At 38.1% G+C, this 23,693-nt stretch overlaps 2 protein-coding genes and 1 non-coding gene across 4 annotated transcripts in view; 2 read left to right on the plus strand and 1 right to left on the minus strand.

Moving 5' to 3' along the window:
- Positions 1-15,974, minus strand: part of LOC144657317 (uncharacterized) — a 67,833-nt gene extending 51,859 nt beyond the window's left edge. For both annotated transcript variants that reach the window (XM_078517654.1, XM_078517653.1), the window contains exons 1-7: positions 15,711-15,974; positions 3,340-3,470; positions 2,858-2,939; positions 2,383-2,436; positions 2,178-2,258; positions 383-427; positions 122-217 (exon numbers count right to left, since the gene is read on the minus strand). In XM_078517654.1, the coding sequence (XP_078373780.1) occupies positions 122-217; positions 383-427; positions 2,178-2,258; positions 2,383-2,436; positions 2,858-2,939; positions 3,340-3,470; positions 15,711-15,827 (606 nt within the window). In that variant the 5' untranslated portion in view covers positions 15,828-15,974. The remainder of the gene's footprint in view (positions 1-121; positions 218-382; positions 428-2,177; positions 2,259-2,382; positions 2,437-2,857; positions 2,940-3,339; positions 3,471-15,710) is intronic.
- A 1,452-nt stretch (positions 15,975-17,426) lies between these two features.
- LOC144659031 (U5 spliceosomal RNA) lies at positions 17,427-17,547 on the plus strand. The gene has a single exon (XR_013571842.1). It is a non-coding gene; the product is annotated as a U5 spliceosomal RNA (small nuclear RNA).
- A 2,938-nt stretch (positions 17,548-20,485) lies between these two features.
- LOC144658717 (neuropeptide SIFamide receptor-like) lies at positions 20,486-22,040 on the plus strand. The gene has a single exon (XM_078519191.1). It carries the CDS (start codon positions 20,635-20,637, stop codon positions 21,739-21,741), a length of 1,107 nt encoding a protein of 368 aa, XP_078375317.1. The 5' UTR covers positions 20,486-20,634; the 3' UTR covers positions 21,742-22,040.
- The last annotated feature ends 1,653 nt before the right edge of the window (positions 22,041-23,693 follow it).

Consider the following 23,693-nt stretch of genomic DNA (forward strand, 5'->3'; position numbering starts at 1 on the left):
TCGACTCTCTATAAGGCGGACACCTCTCTAAGATGGACAGTTGGGGCTGGTCCCAACGGTGTCCATCTTAGAGAGAGTTGACTGTCAGTAATAAAATTACAAGACATGGTCGATACTATACCTTGTAGACAATAGTATCACAGGATAAGCTGCAGATGTAAAATCGGCGATTTTTTGTGCCAATCCTATTTGACGCCATTTTTCTTAACAGATACACCTGGAGACATGAAGAAAATAAATTAAATTTTAATATATGAATGTTCACTTAGACTTTACAAACAGAAGAGTGCATAAATTAAAGCCATGGATTGCTTTTAATTAATCTTACACAAAATTATACAAAAATGTTTTAACCCAAGTTTTAATTTACTATGCATTTGACCTGTTTTTTAAATGTTTCCTGGTCCAGTGAACTTGTCACAAACACCTGCAAGTGAATTTAGATAACATGAATAAGTACAACAAAATCCCAATCATTAAAAAAGTAACTTTAGATTCTGTAGTAGTTTTGCTTGTAGTGAACATAATTTTTTTATGCTAATTTTTAAATTTATTGCCCCCACAGGGTTTTGGCCCAGAGGCCAAAACCCGAGGAGGCATCATTATGGTCCGCGCGTATATAGAGTATATATAGTATTACCAGACAAAATCTCGACTTGGCCAAAGTGCGACCGCAAGTAGTATCGGTAGGTGTGATAAAATTGCCTGTACGGTGATTGGTCAGTGATGACGCAAGTAAACGATGATTGGATGATGATGAGAACCCAAAGCGTGAGCACGTGCACAGATGACAACAAGTAAACAAACGAAGCTTGTAAAGGTTGATTGCAGTTGGGCAGAATTTTGAAAAAGATAATTTGAGGTTTTATTCGAGGCCTATTCATTTCAATGTCTAAAATCCGAAAGCAATGCAATTGTTGAAAAGACTTCGCGATAATTAACTAAGTAACTCGCAGAGAAGTAAGAAAATCCAAATTTTTTTTACATCTGAGTGGCCGAAGAAGAAATATGTCTAGGAACACGTACGAACATATCAAGCCATATCTTCAAATTTTTCTGCGATTTACGATAAACAAGCCTTAGTCCAAAACCACGATTTACCAAGCGCAAACTACTTGAACGGAGAAAAGCCTTGATCAGTCTATCTCCGGACGAGATTTACAAAAAATTAAAAAAAATAGATCTCAAGATAATTGTTTAAGACTCGCGGCAAGCGAAACCGGAAACAAGAAGCGAGCGACTTTTAGAAAGTCAAGCGTTTTCATTGTCAAAGGTGAGAAATTCTTTTGGTATCCTTTCCTTTTAAAAAGTTGATCGTTGTCATAAAGCGTGATTGACGATAAGAAAGCCTTTGTCCAACTGACCGTGATTTACCAGGCACAAACTACTTGAATGGAGAAAACTTCAAAAGTCTTGATCGGTCCACTTCCGGACGAAATTTTAATTTTACAAGATCATATGCGAAAAGAAATTCAAAAGAGATCTCGAGGTGCATTGTGATTATTTAAAACTCGCGGCAGGCGTTTGCTTTGACAGAGGTAAGAAATTCTTTCGACATCCTTTTTTTTCTAAAGATTGATCATTCTCATGTCATTCTTCATGCTCGGGCTCTCAGCCCATATATTTATCAAACAATTGGGCCGGCTCAAATGGTAATTTAAAAACGTTGTGCTGTTTCTAAAGTTTATCCTCGCTGAGATCAAGACTTTACCACAGTGAAGTGAGTTCGATTTGAGCCCGCAAAGCGGCCCATTCAAAGCAAAGAAGTCGTGAAAACGAGCCATGCAAGTCGCGATAGGTCGACCGTCCTGGCGTGTTAAATTAATAAAGACGACGGACTTTTTCTAAAGTCTGGCTTGAGTCTAGCTGAGATCCCCCACCACAGCAAAACATGACAAATGATGTCAAGATGCTGTTGCGTTCTTGTAATTAAATGATTTACCGTATCATAATTAATAATCATCCAAAATAGAAAATTAATTTCCAATCAAATGTCTGAATTGTAGAAAAGGATGAACAGCAAAGAAAAACCGATAAATTAAACATCGTCGAAACTTCGGGGGCAACCTAGTGTCAGCTATTTCTAGTTTTATTTTGTTTGATAAAACTGTTCTAAAGGCCACATCTGTATTACAGAATTAATCAAATGGCAAATATTACACATCAAGTTCTATTACCTGTCTCATAAGTGGCTGACTTTCCACTGCAGTTTTTCCAATCATACTGTTATCATATGGCACATTCCTCCAGCCCAGAACCTAACAGTAACCAAGAATAAAATTTAAATTAATAACTTAATTTTAATAGGTAATAAAATGTACTTATTTTCATAATCAGAAGAAGCGAAATTAAAATGAAGAACCAAAAAGCTGTTTGCAGTACCTCAATTCTGCATTCTTTTACAAGTTCTGTAAACATGTCTTCACACACTTTGGCCTGGTATAGTTAAAACAAACATTTATTTGAGAAGAATTAGATCGCAGAATGGCATATTATTTGAATGTTCTGACACCTATAACCAGCTTCAGTTTATAGCACATGATGGCTGTCACCTGTATGTGGGTGTTAATTGCTGGGACATGATACTTGTGAAAGTTTGGAAGAACTCAAAATGGCTGGGGAAATTCTTGTTTCTGCACAAAGTTTCTTTTTTTCCAAACATCCACTTGGGCCAGTCAGACGTGCATCACCATATATATAAACATACGGTAACACAACTGACTTTACTAGCTATACACTGAGAAATCACAAATGCATGCACAGAGGTACAAGAAGGATGGTCGACGACAAGGGCCTACATACCATGCAGGCTCTTAACACAAGTCTGATACCTCGGACTAAATAATATAATGTTCACCTTGTTTGGGTCAGTGTCAATAAAGAAAATTCCAGTTGCATAATCACCAGCTATTGGTAATGTAAATCCCAGCTTTTCTTCCCTAAGAAAAGGAACAGAATCAAAACAAAAAGCATGTCAGGTTTCGCAATCTTTCTAAAAGAAGTTTTCCAGAACTTTCCCACTGATAGCGCTAGCTCTCCTCTAGATTCTATCAACCAGACTCCACTGAAAAGCAATGCTAAATTATAAGTATTTTTTTACTGCTATCAGCGGCCAATCCAGACCTTTAGATGGGGGGGGGCTATAATCCAGACCCTGGAATAAGAGGGGGGGGGGGGCACTCTCTAAAAAATTTTTATTCGGCCATACAGGTCTCTATTAGGCCTAAAAATAGGTGGAGGCCCGGGCCTCTCCCCTAGATCCGCCACTGGTTATAATTATCTGCCTTGTTTGAAGTGTACGTAAAATCTTTTTACATTCTTGTTAGGTAAAATCCTTACTGTATGACTTGTTCATAGAAGGCATGTGGAATTCCTGTCATAACACCAGCACCATCTCCACAGTTCTCTTCACATCCAACAGCTCCTCTGTGTTTCATCCGCTCCAGCACAGTAAGTGCCTCAGACAAGACCTAAAAAGAGAACAAGTCAAAAGTGATACATTGGCAAGCTAGGTATGGATTATGCTGTAATTGGTTTGTAGTAATATTGAGCTGGTTTATTGTACATTTTCCGTAGGCTAGCTGGATGACCCTCCCCCCAGTAAAAGAATCTTCCAACTGATCTTCTAAGATCCTTTAAGGCCAAGACCTAAGTTAAGGAGGCAAGTACTAAAACCCGAAACAATGAAACGAAACCACCGAACAGGCTTTTAGCCAGGATTTAGAAAGTGGGTGTCCAAAGTTTTTATAAGGCCTTACTTTGTCCCCACACAGTGTAGGAGGACCTGAGGAGCATGCAAGGTGTTTTTCTGTAGTTATGAGTGCAAAGGTATCTTAAGATTTCCAAATTTGTTTACAGTTATTTATATTAATTTTCTCTGAAAAGTGGCCGTCCATTACAGGACTGTGACTCCCACCTAGCTAAAAGCCTGCCACCGAAACGAAACGACCGAAATCGGCGAAACGACCAAAACAAAACCGCCTAAACAACCGAAACAGCCTAAACACGCGAAATGAAACAGGCAAAACTTCAAGATTTTCACCACTTACAGTAATATACACTCCAATAAGCCTACTATACACTCCGGTTAGCCTACTATACACCCTGGTTAGCCTACTATACACTCCTGTTAGCCTACTACACACTCCTGAACATTAGCCTACTACACACTCCGGTTAGCCTACTTTTCACTTAAGTTAGCCAACTATGCACTCCAGTTAGTCTGTTTATGGTTAGCTCTCAATAATTGTATTGGGTTTTGCTTGTTTCGGTGATTTCGTTTCATTTCGCTCGTTTCGGCCGTTTTGTTTCGTTGTTTTGGATTTTAGTACATGCCAGTTAAGGATCCTTAAGGTGGCTCAACCGGATTTTCAAGGGGTAACACCGCTCAAGTTTGAGAATTAACTACGTCGCCAATAACAATGCTATCGAAAAACGATCACCACAGTTGTATTAGATAAAGATGAAATTTTTTTATGACCAGTGTTTTATTGACATCGGAGTTGCCATAGCGACGAAATGACGTCATTACGTTTTCTACTTTCGCTCGTATTACTCGGCACCAGGAGATTTTTTTGAAAATCGCTCTAAGGAGCTTGTACCACACATAGTTGCCTCGATGTTGGCAAAGTTTGAACAAATTCTATGAGAGCGTTTTCGAAATATTTGGGGATGAAGTTTTCGGGCCTATAAATACAGTCAAAAACATACTAACGAGAAAATGGGGTAATATCTAAAGAAAACGACGCGCCTGTGAATTGCAATTTCATCTTATAGTAGTTTGATTCCATTTAAAATCGTGTGTAAAACAGTGGTGGGGATTGTTTTGGTCGATTGCGAGAAAAAAGAATTTGACGAGCGAGCGTTCAGGTGCGCTTGTTGCCATTTTTGTTTATAATTTGGTCTATGCCTACAAAAGTGACAATAAATTAAAAACCGCTCGATGAATTTTTTTAAAAATTTGACAAACACGAGGTTTGTCATCAATTGATATAGCTTGCAAGTTTCAAGCTCATTGAAAACATTTAAGGCAATAAAATTGGGCTTCCCATGTACTGATTTTTTCCCGAAGATTTCGTGTTTACAAGCGAGTGTCCTCATTATTCACGGGTATTGTTTTCAAGTTTCATATCCACGTGCACGACTTCAGCAAAAAAATTCATGTGCATACACGGATCCAGAGTTTCAGACTTCCGGTCCAAATTCAAAAGAAAAGTGAGACTCATTAAGTCAGGCTATTGTGTTTTGCGATGTTTAACAATGGTCTGACTTAATGAGTGCTCACTTTTCCTTTGAATTTGGACCGGAAGTCTGAAACTCTGGATCCGTGTATTAAATAGGACGCGCGACTGCTTTCCAAACAGTTTTCCGAAACATGCTTATATTGCTTAAGAAATTGTAACAGCATTTGTCGGGCGATTGATGTCAAGGGCCTCTGTCCAGAAAACGAAAGCTATTATTCTGCATATATTGTCATTGCTATTCTCACCCCAACGCAGATAAGTATGCTTCGGAAAAATTTCGGAAAGCAATTGAGCATTCTGTTTAATGCAAATGACTTTTTTTGCTGGAGTGGTGCACGTAGATATGAGACTTGAAAACAATACCCGTGAATAATGAGGACACTTGCTTGTAAACACGAAATCTTCGGGAAAAAATCAGTACATGGGAAGCCCAATTTTATTGCCTTAAATGTTTTCAATGAGCTTGAAACTTGCAAGCTATATCAATTGATGACAAACCTCGTGTTCGTCAAATTTTAAAAAAAATTCATCGAGCGGTTTTTAATTTATTATCTTTTATGTAGGCATAGACCAAATTATAAACAGAAATGGCAACAAGCGCACCTATACCTGAACGCAGGCTCATCAAATTCTTTTTTCTCGCAATCGACCAAAGCAATCCCCACCACTATTTTAAACACGATTTTAAATGGAATCAAACTACTATAAGATGAAATTGCAATTCACAGGCGCGTCGTTTTCTTCAGATATTACCCCATTTTCTCGTTAGTATGTTTTTGACTGTATTTATAGGCCCGAAAACTTCATCCCCAAATATTTCGAAAACGCTCTCATAGAATTTGTTCAAACTTTGCCAACATCGAGGCAGCTGTGTGTGGTACAAGCTCCTTTGAGCGATTTCCGAAAAAATCTTCTGGTGCCGAGCAATACGAGCGAAAGTAAAAAACGTAATGACGTCATTTCGTCGCGATGGCAACTCCGATGTCAATATAACACTGGTCATAAAAAATTCATCTTTATCTGATACAGCTGTGGTGATCGTTTTTTGATACCATTGTTAATGGCGACGTAGTCAATTCTCAAATTTGAGCGGTGTTTCCCCTAAAAAATCCAGTTGAGCCACCTTAATGGGTGTTTGAAGGGACTCTGCAGGGACCTATAGAATCACTACAACTTTACATGTATTAATAAAAGGTAAAAATAATGTGTTTTTTCAGAAAATATCCTTACCCCTCAGGACTACAGAAGGTTGTTGGTTTGAATACCCCACCCCTCTGGAAATTCCAGTTACATGAGAGCCCCATGGGGTGGGTATGGATAGTTGATTAAAGATCGTCAAAAAATTTCTCCACGGAAGCCAAAGTAAGACATTGAACTACAAAAGGGATAATAACTTAACAAGCTAATGGGTAAAACTATAGTCGGATGACTGTAATAAAAAAAGGCTTTTATGATATACAGATGAAATGATGCCACTAGTCTCAAACAGTTTGAGTTGGCCAGAAATTCATGATAATTTATAATCATGATTTGAGTTATATAAATTATATGCTAACTAGATTCACGGTCATGTATTTTGAAAATTTGGATCAGCGTCAAAAAGTCTGTGGCCTAATTTTAAATTCCTGCTGATGATATGGACTGTGAATATACTTTAAATTATTTGAAAAATTGAGTGAGAAGGGTTTAAAGTTTAAAAATCATTAGCACAGAACCCTACTAGAGTTATGTTTAGTTAACTATTAATTATTCAATAATATTTGTCTGGTTTTTAGCTCATTCTCCAGAATGAGTAATAGAGTGATACAGATGTTGACGGAAGTCTGCGTGTACAAAAATTGTGTGGACGGAAGTGATACAGATGTTGACGGAAGTCTGCGTGTACAAAAATTGTGTGGACGGAAGTGATACAGATGTTGACGGAAGTGTGCCTGTACAAAAACTGTGTGGACGGAAGTGATACAGATGTTGGCGGAAGTGTGCGTGTACAAAAATTGTGTGGACGGAAGTGATACAGATGTTGACGGAAGTGTGCGTGTACAAAAATTGTGTGGACAGAAGTGATACAGATGTTGACGGAAGTCTGCGTGTACAAAAAATGTGTGGACGGAAGTTGTAGAACGGAAGTAATTTTATATGCTACCCCTGCCCCCTTAGTAACGCCAAAAATAACTTCAGTGAAGCTCAGATGCAAATGTGAAAAGAAATGAAATCATTGTATAGTGTAATAAATAAATTAACATCAAATCACATTTCGGAACTTTTAAAAAGGGAAACGTGTATCACAAAGTCGAAATGTTGACAACCTGGGGGTTTATTTTATCATGTGCTGACACACGTAATCAAGGTTCATTTTAACGTGCGCTGTTACACGCAATGAAGTTCCGCCAGGCAGCCGGAAGTAAATTTAATACGCTACCCCTCTCCTATTGTTTTTTTTTTTTTTTTTTTTTTTTTTTTTTTTTTAATTCATTCACAAAAACAATAACACTTATTACACGAAAAGAAACTACGTAAAAAATTACTTACATTAACAACATACAAAAAAAGAAAAATTAAATAAATAAATAAAAGGGCGACTCCTCTGCCTAAAAAGGTTTCCTTTTGCCTATTATTACATCAGTTCATTATTATTATTTTTTAACAAATATTATACGCGATAGCTACTTCATATAGTTCAGTTTGATTAACAGCAGTTACTAATAATTAATATTTAATCCTAAATGTTATTTATAGTTAATAGTTGATAATAATTGATGATAATTGGTGCAGAAAGATATCCTAGATAAGTAATATAAAACAAAAAAAGTATATTTATCTCTCAAATGCACTTTGGCCTTGGTTCGCTTAAAGAAGGTTTATATACGAGGGAGTTTTTTTTTTTTTTTTTTTTTTTTTTTTTTTGGCAAAAAAGACTACGTAATGTCGAGAAGTGGAAGTAAAAGATTCCATTTCTTAGAGGTAGTATCTAGGTTGTTGGACTCTATATGAAACTGCGATTTAAGGGACACAAGAAAAGTTGTTAAAACCGGGATCTTCTTGTTGACTCTGCAGCTCCATATATAATGTCTTGCCAGAAGAAAGCAGAAATTTAATTGAAGTGAAAACTTGGTGGTGTCTGGTCTCAGACCCAGATATATGGCGGCGTGTTTTGGATAGTCTATCGTTATTAGGTTGACCTGTTTAAGTTTTTCAGTCAAAGTTTCCCAAAAGGTTGCTACTATTGTACAGTTCCAGAACAGGTGGATCAGGTTTTCGGGATGGTTGGTACAAAAAGAGCAGTTTGGGTCCTGCTTTATATCAATTTTTGTTAGGAAAAGGTTCGTTGGTAGAATACGATGAAGAAATCTGAATTGGAAGTTTACGAGTTTTGTGCTTTTTGTGCAACTAGCTGCCAGACAATAGGCACTAGTCCAGTCAGCAGAACATCTTTCATCAGATTTAATACTGTCGTTCCATTTCTCTTGGCATCTTAAAGGTGCGGTTCTTTTGGAAGAGAGGAGCTTCTGGTATACAACTCTGTTCGCTTTATCGTTCTTAATAAAAGTCTCGGAAAAGGTATCGGGATTTTCTATGCTACAAGGTTCTTTGCCAAGACAGTTAGAGTTGAAATGGTGCCGAAGGGCAGAAATAAGGCCTAGATACTTTATAGGTTGTATTCGTATATTGTAAGTGCTGATAAGATCTGCAAGAGGGAGAAAACTGCGCGAGTCCGTCATTAACTGGCCTACCTTAGTAATTCCATGTAGGAAAAGATGTTTGTAGAAAACCGGTCTGTTTTCGATTCTAATTAGTGAATTATGCCATATGTGTTGTTCCAGAAATTGCTGCTCGGTTTTGATTTTGTCATCAAAGTTAGCCTCTGACCATATTTCTAAAATTTCTTGTAGAAAAGGGTCTTGGACCGATATCGACTTTGAAATGTCACGTTTATGTAAGTTGCATCTGAAGATTAGTTTGCCGCCATACTTCCCAAGTTCAAGTTCAAAAAATTCTTTCCATTTTCCGCGGTTAGAGTCGTCAAGATATTTTTTAATCCAAACAGTCTTGAGCGATTTGGTAAAAGAAACAATGTCAACCATTTTTAAACCTCCGTTTTTATAGTCGTTTATCATGACACTTCGCTTAATCTTATCACCCTTATTGTCCCAAAGGAAGCTGTAGAAGAGATCGTTTACTTCTTTGATGATTTTATGATTTGTCGCCAAAGGGGCTAGAATGTACGTAAGTTGAGATGCTGCTAGACTTTTGATTACTTGGATTTTGCCGAGTAACGTTAGCCGGCGATATTTCCAATTGCTTAAAATGTTTCTAATTTTGTCCGTTTTTTCCCTATAATTTATGTTTAATGTGATGCTAGGATCAGTAGAAAGCCAGACGCCGAGGGCCTTAACTTTCTTTTCTGGCCATTTAAAGTTCTTCTCAGGAAAAAGTTTTTCCTTATTTCCCACCATTGATCCAATCCATAGAGCTTCGGTCTTTTTGCTGTTAAGTCTGAGACCAGACATACTTCCAAAAGTTTCGATCGTCCTAAGTGTGGCGGATAATGACTCCCTAGTGCCGTTCAGAATGAAGGTTGTGTCGTCTGCGTACTGGCTTATTTTGATTTCTGAGTTGTTTACATGTATTCCTTTTATGCTCTTGTTCGATCTGATTGCTTTAGCTAAGATTTCAGCAGATAATATAAATAGATAAGGCGAAAGAGGGCAACCTTGCCTAACGCCCCTTTGTATTCGGAAAAAACAGCTCCCCCAGCCATTGTTTAAGACACAGCTTTCGATGTTATTGTAAAATGTTTGAAACCAGCTTATCAGAGAAGGGCCAAACCCAAAATACTGGAGCGTGCGCTCAATAAAAGACCATTCAAGCGAGTCGAAGGCCTTTTCAAAATCTATAAAAAGCAATAGCCCTGGGATATTTTTTTGGGAAGCATGGTTAATGATGTTATCTATCAATCTTATGTTTTCTCCAATAAATCGACCCTTTAGGAAACCCGTCTGGTCGTTGTTTATAAGTTTTTGGATAACCGATTTTATTCGATTTGCGATAGCTTTTGCGGCTATTTTGTAGTCGCAGTTAAGGAGAGACAGTGGTCGCCAATTCTTAATTAAATGTGGTTCTGCGTCTTTTTTTGGTATGAGTTTAATGATTCCGCGTCTTTGTGTGATCGAAAGACTTCCTTCATCATATGAATAGTTGAGAGCACTTATCAGAAGGGGAGACACGTCTTTCCAAAAAGTTTTGTAAAACTCAGCTGGGAGTCCGTCAGTTCCAGGGCTTTTGTCCCGATCCATGCTTTTTAGCGCTTTTAGACACTCTTGTTCTGTTAAATGACCTTCGCAGCTCATTGCCTCATTGTGGTCCAGAACCGTGTCATTTTCAGATTGGAAAAAAGCGCTTTCGCGTGGTATCACATTTTTCTGGGATGTGTAGAGCTCTTTATAAAAGGTTTCACATTCAGCAAGGATTTCTCTGTCGGATGTGACAAATTCTTGATCAGTGATTTTAAGCTGGCTTATTGTACTCAGTTTGAAGTGTCTTTTCTCAAGGTTGAGAAAATATTTAGTGTTTTTTTCACCTTCATTGTACCATTTAATTTTACATCTCAAGATTGCCCCTTGGGTACGCACTTTGATTATCTCTTCTAGTTCGCTTTTGAATAACTCAAGTTGTTGTGTTTTATTTGTTTTTTGCGTTTCGCTGACGGCAGCCGGCTGTTCCAGTTCTTTCTCTAGTAAGGCAATTTTTTCTTCTAGCTCATGCTGTTTATTCAAAGTTTTGCGCTTTTTGGCGGCAGCGAAGCTAAGGGATTTTTCCCGAGTTTTAAGTTTAATCATATCCCAAAGAAGCGCAGGGTTTATGGACTCATCGTTTTCGTATTCATTCTGTGTTTCACGGATAGTTAACCTTATCAAATCAATGTAGTCCTTATCGGCCAGAAGTGATGTGTTGAGTTTCCAAAAACCAGGCCCTCTTGGATTTGAGTGAAGAGATATATTTAATGTGATCATTGAGTGGTCTGTCTTAAAGCCCGGTAGAATGTTTGCAGAGATAATGCTGCACAGAAAACTTTGACTTGTTAAGAAGAAGTCTAATCTACAGTGAACAGAAGGCTGTGTTTGTCGCCAAGTATACCTTCTTTCTTCGGGGTTCAATATTCTCCAGGCATCAACAAGATCGAAGTTATCGCATATCTCATGAATGGTTTTTTGCGCGTTGTGATGTGTTTTGGGCAGGCCCCCTTTTTTATCTTTCTCTACATCAAGAACGAGATTGAAATCGCCTCCAATGATTATTTCTTCTCCTTCGAAATCTTGAAGATGATCAAAGAGATTTTTAAAGAAAGCAGGATCATCATCGTTTGGGGCGTAAATGTTTGCTAGGGTTATGCTTTTTCCATTTGTTTTTAAGTCACACAAGATAAGGCGTCCTGAATCATCGGTATAGGTTTTTTTGATTTGAAGATCGAAGTTGTTATTAAAAAGAATGCTTACACCAGCTTTTTTGCTGGAGAAGGAGCTGAAAAGGCTTTTGTATCCCCATTCAGTAGCCCATAGGTGTGAATTTTCTTGCGAACAATGTACTTCTTGCAGCATGTAGATCGAATATTTTTTAGATCTGAGCCAATTAAAAGTTTCTCTTCTTTTAGCGTTATTCCCAAGGCCCCGTACATTGAGAGAAGCTACCGTGATTGTATTGTTATCTATATTGTGTTGAAATAAAAGGTGATATAATCGATATCTGCACTATTGTTGAGATTCTACATCTACATTTAATTTGGTCGGTAAAAATCTAGAGATATCACGCCAAGATTTCTTCATGGAACTTATTTTTAACTTTTACTATGGAGTTACGCTTGCCATATGACTCGTCTAAATAAACGTTTATAAAGCTCACTGATAAAAACACGACATCCGAGCAGCACGTTTTTGTTTTCTGTCACGTCATCTCATTTCCCGTGACTGACCACGTCATCCGTTTCAGTACACGACGTGTTCGTGTGCATCTTTCTCTCAAATTTCATTCGCTGCTCAATCCATGAACAATGATTGTCACTGCCCGGTAGATGCGTGCTGACAGAAAGGTTATTCAAAACGCAATTCAGTAATTTAAAACGGTAACAAATATTCATTTCATTTCTTTTCACATGTGTATCTGAACTTCGTGGAAGATGTGAACTATTTACACACTATCCAACCAGAAGAAAGCTCGTAACCACAATGTCCACACGTTTTAGCAGTAAAAACATGTTCTTCAAATATCGAAATTATATTTGTCAAGAAGACGAAAAGCTTTGCAGTTTAATTACACAATAGAAATACCAAACGACTGCGATCCTTCTAAGATCGATTAAAACGATGTATTGGTGAAAAATATTGTGAACAGTGTGAAAGCCCTTTCCGTGTTTAATTGTTATGTAAATATTCTAGCTTTTCTGTCTATGTTGTTGTTGACTTTGTACATTTTCCATCAATAATAGCGCTAAGAAGAGCAAACAAGACAGGATGTCTTCGGATGTCTCGTGTTTGCTGGCACGGAAGGGTAAAGGAATGTGTATGCATGGAAAAAACTTGACTGTTTCGCAATTCCTCCCCGCGTAATACTGATTCTCGACCTAGGATCTTCTCTTCTTATCATTTATAGCTTTATTATGCTTATCGTACCGCGATCCGGAAACGAAATACTATTTCTTTTTTAAATAACTGCTTGTGGACTTTTACGTAGCGGGGAATGGGGCCATGTAAAATTACTTCCGGCTGCCTCAATGGACTTGATCGCTTGTGTCAGCGCGTGTTAAAATACGTGAAAATACGTTTAGGGTCCCTAAGGTCTAAACAGCTCGGCAACTTGATTCACGTTGCACCATTTTTAGAAGTTGTGAAATTGTGATTTCATTTCTTTTCACATGCGTATCTCATTTTTACTTTACAGGGGACTGTACTTGACTTAAGTGGACTGTACCAGTACATTTTCATTACCCACCACCACTCCCAAACCCTGCCCCCCCCCCGAAAAAGGCAGAAGAATGAGCTGGCTCTAAGTGCCCTTTGATTGGTACATAATTTCAATGTGGAAAGATTTTTATACACAAAAAAGTACACTACAAATCTTTAACATCAGAAGACCTTGTAACACTAAATAATAAAGCATGTTATTTTTCTTCAAGGATAATACTTTAAAGGTTATGGGAAAACTTGACAAAATGTTTTACTTTTACATCTAATTAGAAAAATTATAAAAAAACAAATTAATTTGTTAAAAGCTTAATTCCAATTGGTCAATTAACTTTCTCCCTTTCGAAAACAAAACCAGCCGTGTTTTTAACAAGTTGAGCTCACTTATAAAGGTTATCAATAATTTTCGTAAATTTTATTATCCCACGCCATATTTTCAGGAATTGGTGCTTACAATATAACAAAAGGGTTTATTATACATTAGAATTCCTTTAAAAGATGTGATTGGTCGAGAGCATTCAGTCAATATATAGTAGCATGTGAACTTGACATGATAACCCAATATCTGCAGCAGATATTGGGTTATCATGTCAAGTTCAAAGTCCGCCTAGTTTCCAAGCCCCTCGTCCGTGTAGTGCTGTCAAACTTTTGAAAATATGGCTGAGCGATTCGCCTCCGTTTCCGAAGAGTCTGTGTTATCTGCCTCAGCCTTCGGCTTCGGCAGATAACACAGACCTCGGTTTTGATAATTCACGATATCATGCTCAACCTCATCCAATAATTGCTTAATCCTTCAACCAGTTATCACCCCAAGTTATGAAAAGTTTGATATTAAAACTTGTTGACCAGGCCACGGTTGTTCAAAGGGCAGATAACGCTATCATCTGGATAAATCACTATCCAGTGGATAGCAGAGTATGTTTTGTTTACATTTATCTACAGGACAGCAATTTACCCAGCAGCTAGCATTGTCTGCCTTTGAACAACTGGTAATAACTGGGTAGGAACCATTGTGACACCAAGCAAGGGCTTATCTATAACTAACTGTAACAGAAAAATTGATTTCACAACTCAAAGAAACAAAGCTAATAAAAAAGTATACATGTACTAGTGCTATAGAGCAAGAACCAGACATCATGCCATGATCAAAAACAAAAACAGAACAATTAAAAATCTATATTCAGGGGGTAGTAATTGATAAGATTTTCTTTTTATTGAATTTCTTAAAAAATTATAGTTTACCTTTGTATTACATTTCTTGTGGAGGAGTTCAATATACTTAAATTAATTTTTTATGATCTCAGTGTAGTAAACAATGCAGAGTTTCTTCGAATGGAACAGAAAGCAGGTTGTATAAAAATACTATCAAGGCGTGGTTTGTTTTCACTGGACATTTATCAAAACCTGTTCCAACAAAATTTGCAAAGTCAATATTATATAGCATCAGGTTGATTTTTTGAATGTGAAAAAATAAGAATCCCTTAAAGCTTTCCAAGCTGTTTAACGAAAACAAGGCCACATTAAGTAATGCAATCAACTGAGAGTTAAATAATTTATTACCAAGTGGCTTTTAGAAGAGAAAAGAAGCTTTGGTAAAAAGAGGTTAGAAGTTGGACAACGCCACAGCAATAAACGTAACTGTGTTGTGATCAAATGTGGAAGGGTTTGTTTCTTCGTTAAGGAAAACATTTTTACTCGACAACAAGGCATTCATGTATCACCCCTGGGCAACCTGTGGCACTTGAGGTGAGAAACACCATGAAACACAAAGTGTGAGATTATTTGAGCACAGACAAAGAAATGTTAAATATATAATAAAACACGAACAGAAGATGGGTGGAAATTATCATGCTAACTGAAATGAACCAAGGCTATTGTTTGAAGTGAACCTAATAAGCTGCATGTACGCACGGGGGTCAAGTTAATTTGGCATTAACCAAATTATGAAAACAAAGACTGACTTTCCGGAATAACAACTTTTAAACTCAGTAATATTTAATGACGGGCTGAGAAAAAACTTCACTACACGTAAAGGAAACGACACAAATAAATAAACTAAAAAATTTCTACATTTCTGCAAAAAAATACCATCGAAAATGACCAAAAGAGCCGGTAAATTTTAGTGCTGTTATACGAAGTATGGACAGGATGTTGTGGAAAATTACTGACGGTTGATCGATTAAATTATTCGCTCGAGCCAACTGCTTCTAAATCTGTAGTGTTTCTGAATGAAAACAGTCATTTTAAAACTCGGCAGATTTTAATTTAAGCTATTGCCATGGTTTGGAATGTCGAGCATAGCTATGCCAATACTTTTATTATTTAAATTATCTCAAGCCTAATGGTGAACAAATAAGCTTATCACTCTGTTTACACTCTGTAAAACTGTTCATTCGAAAATGCGAAACGTCGCTGTTTTCGAATGACTGTGTGCTTTAAAGATTCCAGCACCTCATGTGTGGTAATTTTGCGAAATTTACTGAATTTACTCAAGCTAGTGGAGTTTCTTTACCTGAAAACTCTTCTCTCCATTGATTTTAGCCACAAATCCAACTCCACAAGCTTCAGTCTCAAAATCCGGCGAGTAAAGCCCTTGTTTTGGCGGATAGCCGTGTTTCGGCCGCACCATGTCGCTTTTCTTGATTTATTCCTTTCAGTCTTAGAACAATTTTTTTCCGTAGAAAGAAGTAAAGTTAGCACAGAACTGTAAACACTGTACACACTGGTACAAGTTGTAGCCGTGATATCGTAAAGCGTGTTCTTGTTGTTCTAAACAGTGATCGGACTTTGGCGCCATTACACGTGGGTGGCATGCATGTGTTGTTACACGAATCGAAAGCCAATGAAATTCACTTCCGGTTTATTTCTCACGCGTGGAATTTTTATTGGACTTCCCTTGCACGAAACCAAAATAAGACGTCAAAAATAAATAATTTATGAAACAGAGCTTGTTTTCCTTGACTGCATTCCTTTGAAAGGGAAGAAGAAAACCTCTACAATCTCAAAAAAATATTAGGCATTGAAGCATTTCATACGTGCAGTCAGCCATTTCCAGCTAAAAATTTGGATTATTCGAACGTGCAGTCACGCTGTAGTGTTTTTCCGCCGTACTTTGTTCCAACTCGCATGAACAACTGGCGATCGTCGGAAATAAACATGGGAACGTGGAAACTACATGTTAAAGATAGACAAGAAAGGAAATACTCTTTCTCCTTAGCCATTTTGGACTGGCGGGGGTCAGAAGTTTGCATTTGTGAAGCGTTCCAATTTCCATTATTCTCGATAAACTGTAGAATATTTTCTGCTACGGGTGAACCGGTCGATCTATATCGAATTTATAAAATTATTTGTTACAGAATTAAGACTTATTAAGGTATTTTTTACTTAAAATTTTCCCCAAGGTCATTTTAAGAGATATTTTTAGAAGTGTTTGCCTTTTATTGAGGTGGATCCGTCTGGCGACAGGTGGAATTTCAGAGCTTTTTTTAACCTTTCATGACGTTATAGTAATCGCTAGCAAGGTTTTTTTCTTGGGCGTTTTTTTCCATTTCATTTCATACATTGCCAAATGTAATCATGTAATGTATGCACATATTTTATTCTGTCAGTACATTTCCATGTCACTCAAACCTCTGGCAATGAATGAACCTCGTTGTGGTCTGTGCACAAATTATGTTCAAAGTCCAACCGATCTATCAAACAAAAGACGCGTACATCTTACAACAAGTCATTTACTTCTTGGCCGAAGTTTCATATATTTAATTCAACAAAGAGTTTTTTTATTCGATCGAACGTTATTAAAAACACTCAAATCGACTCAAAACTTACAACAAAAGTCACATCATCATTCAGCAAAGAGTTTTGAAATACATTTTTGTCTGCAACTGCTCATTGTTATTCATATTCCAAGCATTGCACCGCGGCCAAAGATGCACATTTAGCGCGGGATTTAGCCAGCTGCCCCACCTACTAAATGTCTACCTGTCGCCTTCAGGGAGGCACGTGATCGTAAAAAAAAAACGGCAAAAGCATCGCCTCGAAAGTCTTCACTTCTGTTTGTCAGGGATATCAAACGAGGCTCTGAAGCAGTGTATCATGCATGATCTATCAAGAGTCATATGCGTACCAATACGCATGCGTAATTGAATAGCTAATATTTTCGATTTCATTGTCCCACATGTTTAGTCACACCACGTCCAACATACCGCTGATCTTGTCTAATACTCGTTAACTCTGGTTTTCCTTCAACACGCATAAATCTTTCGCCTTTTACTAAAGATTTCCGTGGAGGAGAATAATTGAATGAGTCTATAGACTAATTTTTCGTCGCCCTGCCTTTCGGCGGGGCTCCTAACAAATGAGAAAACATTTGAACGAATCGGTAAAAGTATTTTGCAAATTGTAACACGCGTCTCTACATACGGAAAAAAGTTCTGAAGTCTATTGCCGAGTTTCAGAGCTATCTTTCACTTGGACGACACAGCAATTTTACTATCGGGGAGAAACCACATTCTCGTCCCCATAGCCCTTTCGTTTCTCTTAGCCGGCTGGACCTTGGCACGAGAAAACGAAGGGATCTGGGGACACAGGATTTCCAGTCCTAGATTCTAGGACGTTTGGCCTTCATGTATGCAGTCACAAAGTTTCAAAACAATGTATGAGAGAGTCGTTACGTTTTCGACTGCCGTTTAGGAATTCTTTGTTCCAAACAGCCAATCAAAAAAAAATCCGAATTAATTCAATAAATCTATGTCCCCAGAGCCCTTTGTTTTCTCGTGCCAAGCCGGCTAAGAGAAACGAAAGGGCTATGGGGACGAGAATGAGAGAAACCACCGCTCGTTCCAAATTACCAACGGAGAAGCCCTGGGAACGAGGTTGGGAGTAGCGCGCGAACTTCACCGCGGTCAAACGTCTCAGGCAGCTTCTTTCTATTTTGGGGAATTTCGTTCATATTGAAGTGTTAGTATGAGCAAGAATAGATAAAATAGTTGATGAGTTTAAACATATTCTAATCTCCTCAGATAAACGAGTGTTTTTACTTTTTAAATGTTCCGCATCCGAACAAAAGTGCTTTGACAAATGGCGCCGACAAGTCCGCATAACGCTATTTTCAAACACGTAGAACTTTTTTAGTAAAGCTCCAAAAACTTTGTAAATTGTCAGGATACCTTGAATTTTGAACAGTGAAAATTAAAACCTTATCTTTGAAGTACTTTCCTTGTTTTTTGCATATTTCTGACGTTTGACCGCGGTCGACGCGCGAACAGGGATGAGCGCGTCGAAGGGCGAGTGGCAAAAATGACGAGGGGACTGAGGCGAGGAAATCCTCGCCTTCTACTCCACTCTCCTCCCAGTCCAGAATAATGTCTATTTTTGGAAAAGTTTTGACCCGCTGCTCAAAACAAACACTTATCCAATCACTGATCACTGTGTGAATTTGGAGTCACATGGTGCGAGCTCTGTTTACATGAAATATTCATGCTGGAAGTCTAGCCTGCAAAACATTTCAAAAGGTAGACATTATTCTGAACTGGTTTCTTATTTCTCCAAGTCCTTACACAAGAAGCGTCGTGTACAGGACTATTTTTTGTCTTCTCAATAGAGGTTTTTGTACTGGGATTTTTTGTTTAGTTTGTCTGGTTATGCGTCTAGTATAAAGACCGGAAAAAGACGAGTTACCCGTCTAGACGAGCTACTTTTCGAAATGCGCCTTGAAAGACGGATAACGAAAGGAAGCTCGTCTAGACGCGATACGCGTGTTGTCCCCCTCTTTATACTAGTAGAGACGCTAACTAGAAAATGTTTATCGCAGGTCGTCCAGATAAAAGGCCAATCTCTAAATGCAGCTAAATTTTAGTCTGTTTTTATTGTAAATATCAATTTTAAGTCTTTTTATTATTATCATTATTGTTATTTATTTTATGTGTCTCCTATTAGCAGTGATTAGTAGAGAGTGTTTCACTCTCGGCTAGAATTGCTTTGATACATTAATAAAGTTGTTGATTGGTTGATTTGATTGATTGTGTAGAATCGTTACGTTATACATACCAAGACACACGTTGCCCTTTCTGTTTTGTTTGGAAAGGAACGAGAACACCCTGAGGAGGAGATTAAGACTCGTCAAAATCTAGTGTTTTCAATGGCAACAGAAGCCTAGCCTGCGTTGCAGACGAAACTAAACCCTGACATACTGTTGCTATGGTAACCAGTGACATCAATAAAATAACCAAAATGTATCCAGCAATCATTAGGCATTTATTTGATACCATTATTGTAGTAGTAACTAATAAAAATTTGTTGTACTGACTCGTCAAAGTATGAGAGCTGGAAACCGATACAAGCCACCTTAATTAAAATACAACAACATGCATCCGTGAGGTACAGTCCTTTAGAAATCATCTGCATCTTTTAATAAACAAATTTCGAACAAATTGCTCTCTTATAGCCCATTAATCAGACATAGTACAAATGTAATGGACGATTATGTCATTAAAAACCGATTGGAACAAAATATTTCATATCGCACTGTGAAAATAATGATATATTGAAACTGTCTGTCTTGCTGTGCTCCGGGGCTGTGCTTTGAGGCCCACGAAGGAATGAGACCTTTTAGTTGATCAGACAGGCAGATCAGAGGGATCTGAAATTGATTGGAAATGCAAATTTTAATAACCCGACAATTTATCCTGGTGTATTTTGGAAATTAATAGAATCTCTGTTTGGGTAAAGACTTTCGTGATTCTCGGTGAAAATAAGTGCAAAATCTCGCTTGGTCAACAGATTTACTCAGGTTGATACGAATTTTATCGGTGATCTGGTAAATACGGCGCAACTTATGTGGCACGTCGTTTTTCGCTCGGTTCAAAACAGCTCCAAATGATGCGCTATGATCAAATAAATTTGGACGGGAATTAAAAAAGGAGCCCATGATTAAACCATTTCAAACAAAGTAAAGCTACTTCCGAGAAAACGACTAACGAGCCTATAGCTAGGGAGCATTTTGACAAATTAATGACTCATACAATATTAACATGACAAATGGTCCACAAAAGTCGTGTTCTTATTTGCATTTTTAACGTTTAGATCAACAAACATACCTGGTGGATAAAGGGTTTGAGTAAATATTACCGTGCGAAACAAAGCAGATAAGTGTGGAGTTTCCATTCAAATAAAGATGCATTTTAATGATCTCTTGGAGAAAAACAGGTGATTACATACAAAAAGAGAGAAAATCACGTCTGAAGTTACAGCGAGGGGTATTTCGAGAAGTTATTCCAGAGTGTTAAAGTCCTTCACTTCTGAAAAGCAGTTTGATTATAACACGCCAAAAAATCTTTCTAATTCGTCGTGTTTCTGAAGTGGTTGGAGAAGTGAAAGAGTAATTCGGGTGTCACACTGTTCAAAGCAGTTTTTAATTTAGAACATTCAGGCCAGAAATGCCTATTTCTTCAAACAGGACAATTCTCGAATCCGCAGAGAACCGCAGTGCTACGACCGCCCCAGCCCTGTGGTTCATAGAAGACGATGTAGCAAAAGGAGCACAAATCGCAGCCTTTCTCATCATCTTTCTGGCCTGTTTGATCGGCAACTCTTTGCTGATCGCCGTCGTGTACAAGAACGCCAACCAACGGATGCGAACACCGAGCAATTATTTCATCGTCAACTTGGCTTGTGCCGATATGTTCCTTGTTGCGTACATGGTTCCCCAAAACATGACCCTCGCCGCGAATGACTACCGATGGCTTATCACTGGAGTAGCCGGCGAGGTGTTTTGCAGCCTTTTCTTCTTCGCTGGTCAAATGCCTGTATTGGTTTCCACTGGAAGTTTATTTTTCATTGCTTTGGATCGGTATTTTCTGGTGTTTTATCCATTAAAGAGGATGATCACACTCAGGATTGCCCGTCGCATAATTGCTGCGGTATGGATTTTTGCGATAGTCTTCACCGCGCCACTATTTATTATGGGCAGTCTAATTGAATTTCGCACCGGATATCTCGTTTGTACTTTCGATTTTTCGATCATGGGTCTTGTCATCTCGTATTTCTTGTTTGGCTACATCCCCATCATTTTAATACCACTCATCATCATTATCATTCTGTACATTGCCATTGGATATAAAATAAAGCGGGCGACACCTCCCGGCAATCAACTGCCATCAACTCAAGAACGACGCGAGCGAATGACCCACAAGGTGCTGGCAATGCTTGTCGCTGTTGTGGTGGTGTTAATCGTGTTTCGTTTTCCGTTACTCATTGGAATGATAGCTTGTTTTACTGGTTTGACAGATGTTTGCCACAAAACAAAATTTATGTTCGTTGCGTGGTTTTTGACTTTTTCTAACAGCGCAGTAAATCCCTTTATTTATTTCATCTTTAACGAGCATTTTCGCCATGGAGCAAGAGTAGTCTTGGAAAGAGTCGTCCCTTTTTGTTTTAAAACATCAAATGAAGTAGCTGCAATGCAAACTAGTGTTCACCAAATGACCCACTCAGCATGGCAACTTGATGAAATTGTCCACATGGATCACTCAGAAATGCATTAGATTGTAAAGGACAATCGAAGGGAAGCTAAGGACACTTTGGGCCCGGACTTTGGGTTGAAAGAATGGTGTAACACTGGCGACCAAGACAGTTATGTTTTATTTTGGCAAGTTCTGGGAAAAGTTGAAAGTGCGATACATTATTTCAAACTATTTTTTTTTCAATTTTTAGTTTCACTGTGATAAACCTTTTAGGTTTGCTTATTCGTTAACGTGCTGACAGGCAAAACATTATGTACATGTACCTGTGCGAATTCTCTCACTAAAGCTCAAACTATCTCAGTGCTCATAAAAAAGCTTATCGGAGTTTGTTTTTAGTAAAGTACAGCCCTAGCGATCGTTAACGCCGAAATTTTTAAAAAAGGTACGCTTTCTACAATCAAATTGCTCATTGGTGTAGCCTATTAATCAAATATAGCAAAATGTCTTTATAGCACAACTAAAGTAAAGCGCGCGTTCTGATTGGTTATTTAGCATCTACTAATTCAGTGCCCATGAGTGCACGCTGACGTATGCTTCAACCTGAGCGCGCGCGCTGATCTGTTGCGACATGGCACAAGAAAGGGCCACTACTTCACGCGTTTTTACTTTTTTTCTCGATTTTCTTGCGAATTTGAAAAGCTAAACATAAGAAAAACCATTTCTCCATAATGCTGAGAGACTTTGAGGTATAATGCAAGTTTGAAATAATTCAAAACTTTGTTTTGTTTGTTTTTTTCTTTTAGGTTTTCGTCAGCGTTTACACGAGCACTACACGCAATTGTTCAAATAAGCGCGCGCACTCTTACCTCAAAGAAACTTTAATAAATCTCCTAAAAGTTGTGCTATAAAACAAATGGTAAACGTCACAGCGTGCACTGTTGAGCCACAGATGTCCTTGGGAGGTTTTCTAAGCACTCAAGAAGCTAGAGTCTCCCTCGGCTATTGCCTCGGGCGACTCTTACGCATCTTTCGTGCTTAGCAACCTCCCGCGTGCATCTGTTTATATAATAACCTGAATTCTGCGCGCATTTTGATTGGTTCTTACTGATGATCTATTAGAGTACAGACACATAGATGACGTCACGCGGTGGTGTGACTCGCGCGCGTGATCAGAGTTTAAATTCCAGAGTTGTCGGCAAAGTTTTTTCAAAACTCGCGGGGCCACAACAAAGCAAAAAAGTTCAGCTTAATTACAAATCTACAGTGAGAAAAAATACACCAAGCATCGTTCACCTTTCGAAGCATTTAACTGGGCTAAACAAGCTTAAAGAAAACAGTGAATTATTCGAGAAATCATCGAAATCTGTTGTGAAAGTGTTTGACCGATGTTGAAAACAACGTAGCTCGCGGGTAGCGGCATTGCTCACACTGAAGTTTACTGAAGTCTCGTGTTATTATATGAAACAAATAGATTCCATTTTGCCGTGGTTCTGTTCAGTTGTAGATCACAGAAGACGTCAAAATGTGGTATGAACATCAGTGACCCACTCGCCTAGCGGCTTGTGGGCCACTTTTCTGTTCATACCACATTTTGACGTCATCTGTGATCTATAACTGAACAGACGCACGGCAGAATGGAATCTATTTGTTAATAACTCAATAGTGCACGCTGTGACGTTTACCATTTGTTAAATAGTAGAGGTGTGTATTTACATAAATATACAATGATCTCAAAGATTACTTTTTGATCTCATTAAAAGCAGCGTCGAGCTCGGCACAAAATTTCCTTTATCGCAATATGTGAAAATTATAATATGTTTAACAAATAGATTCCATTTTGCCGTGCGTCTGTTCAGTTATAGATCACAGATGACATCAAAATGTGGTAAGAACAAAAAAGTGGCCCACGAGCCGCTAGGCGAGTGGGTCACTGATGTTCATACCACATTTTGACGTCTTCTGTGATCTATAACTGAACAGACCCAAGGCAAAATTGAATCTATTTGTTTTATATAATAAAACTCTGATTTGGA

This window comes from Oculina patagonica, chromosome 6, assembly GCF_052425735.1.
Source record: "Oculina patagonica isolate OP01 chromosome 6, crgOcupat, whole genome shotgun sequence".
NCBI classification, from domain to species: domain Eukaryota; kingdom Metazoa; phylum Cnidaria; class Anthozoa; order Scleractinia; family Oculinidae; genus Oculina; species Oculina patagonica.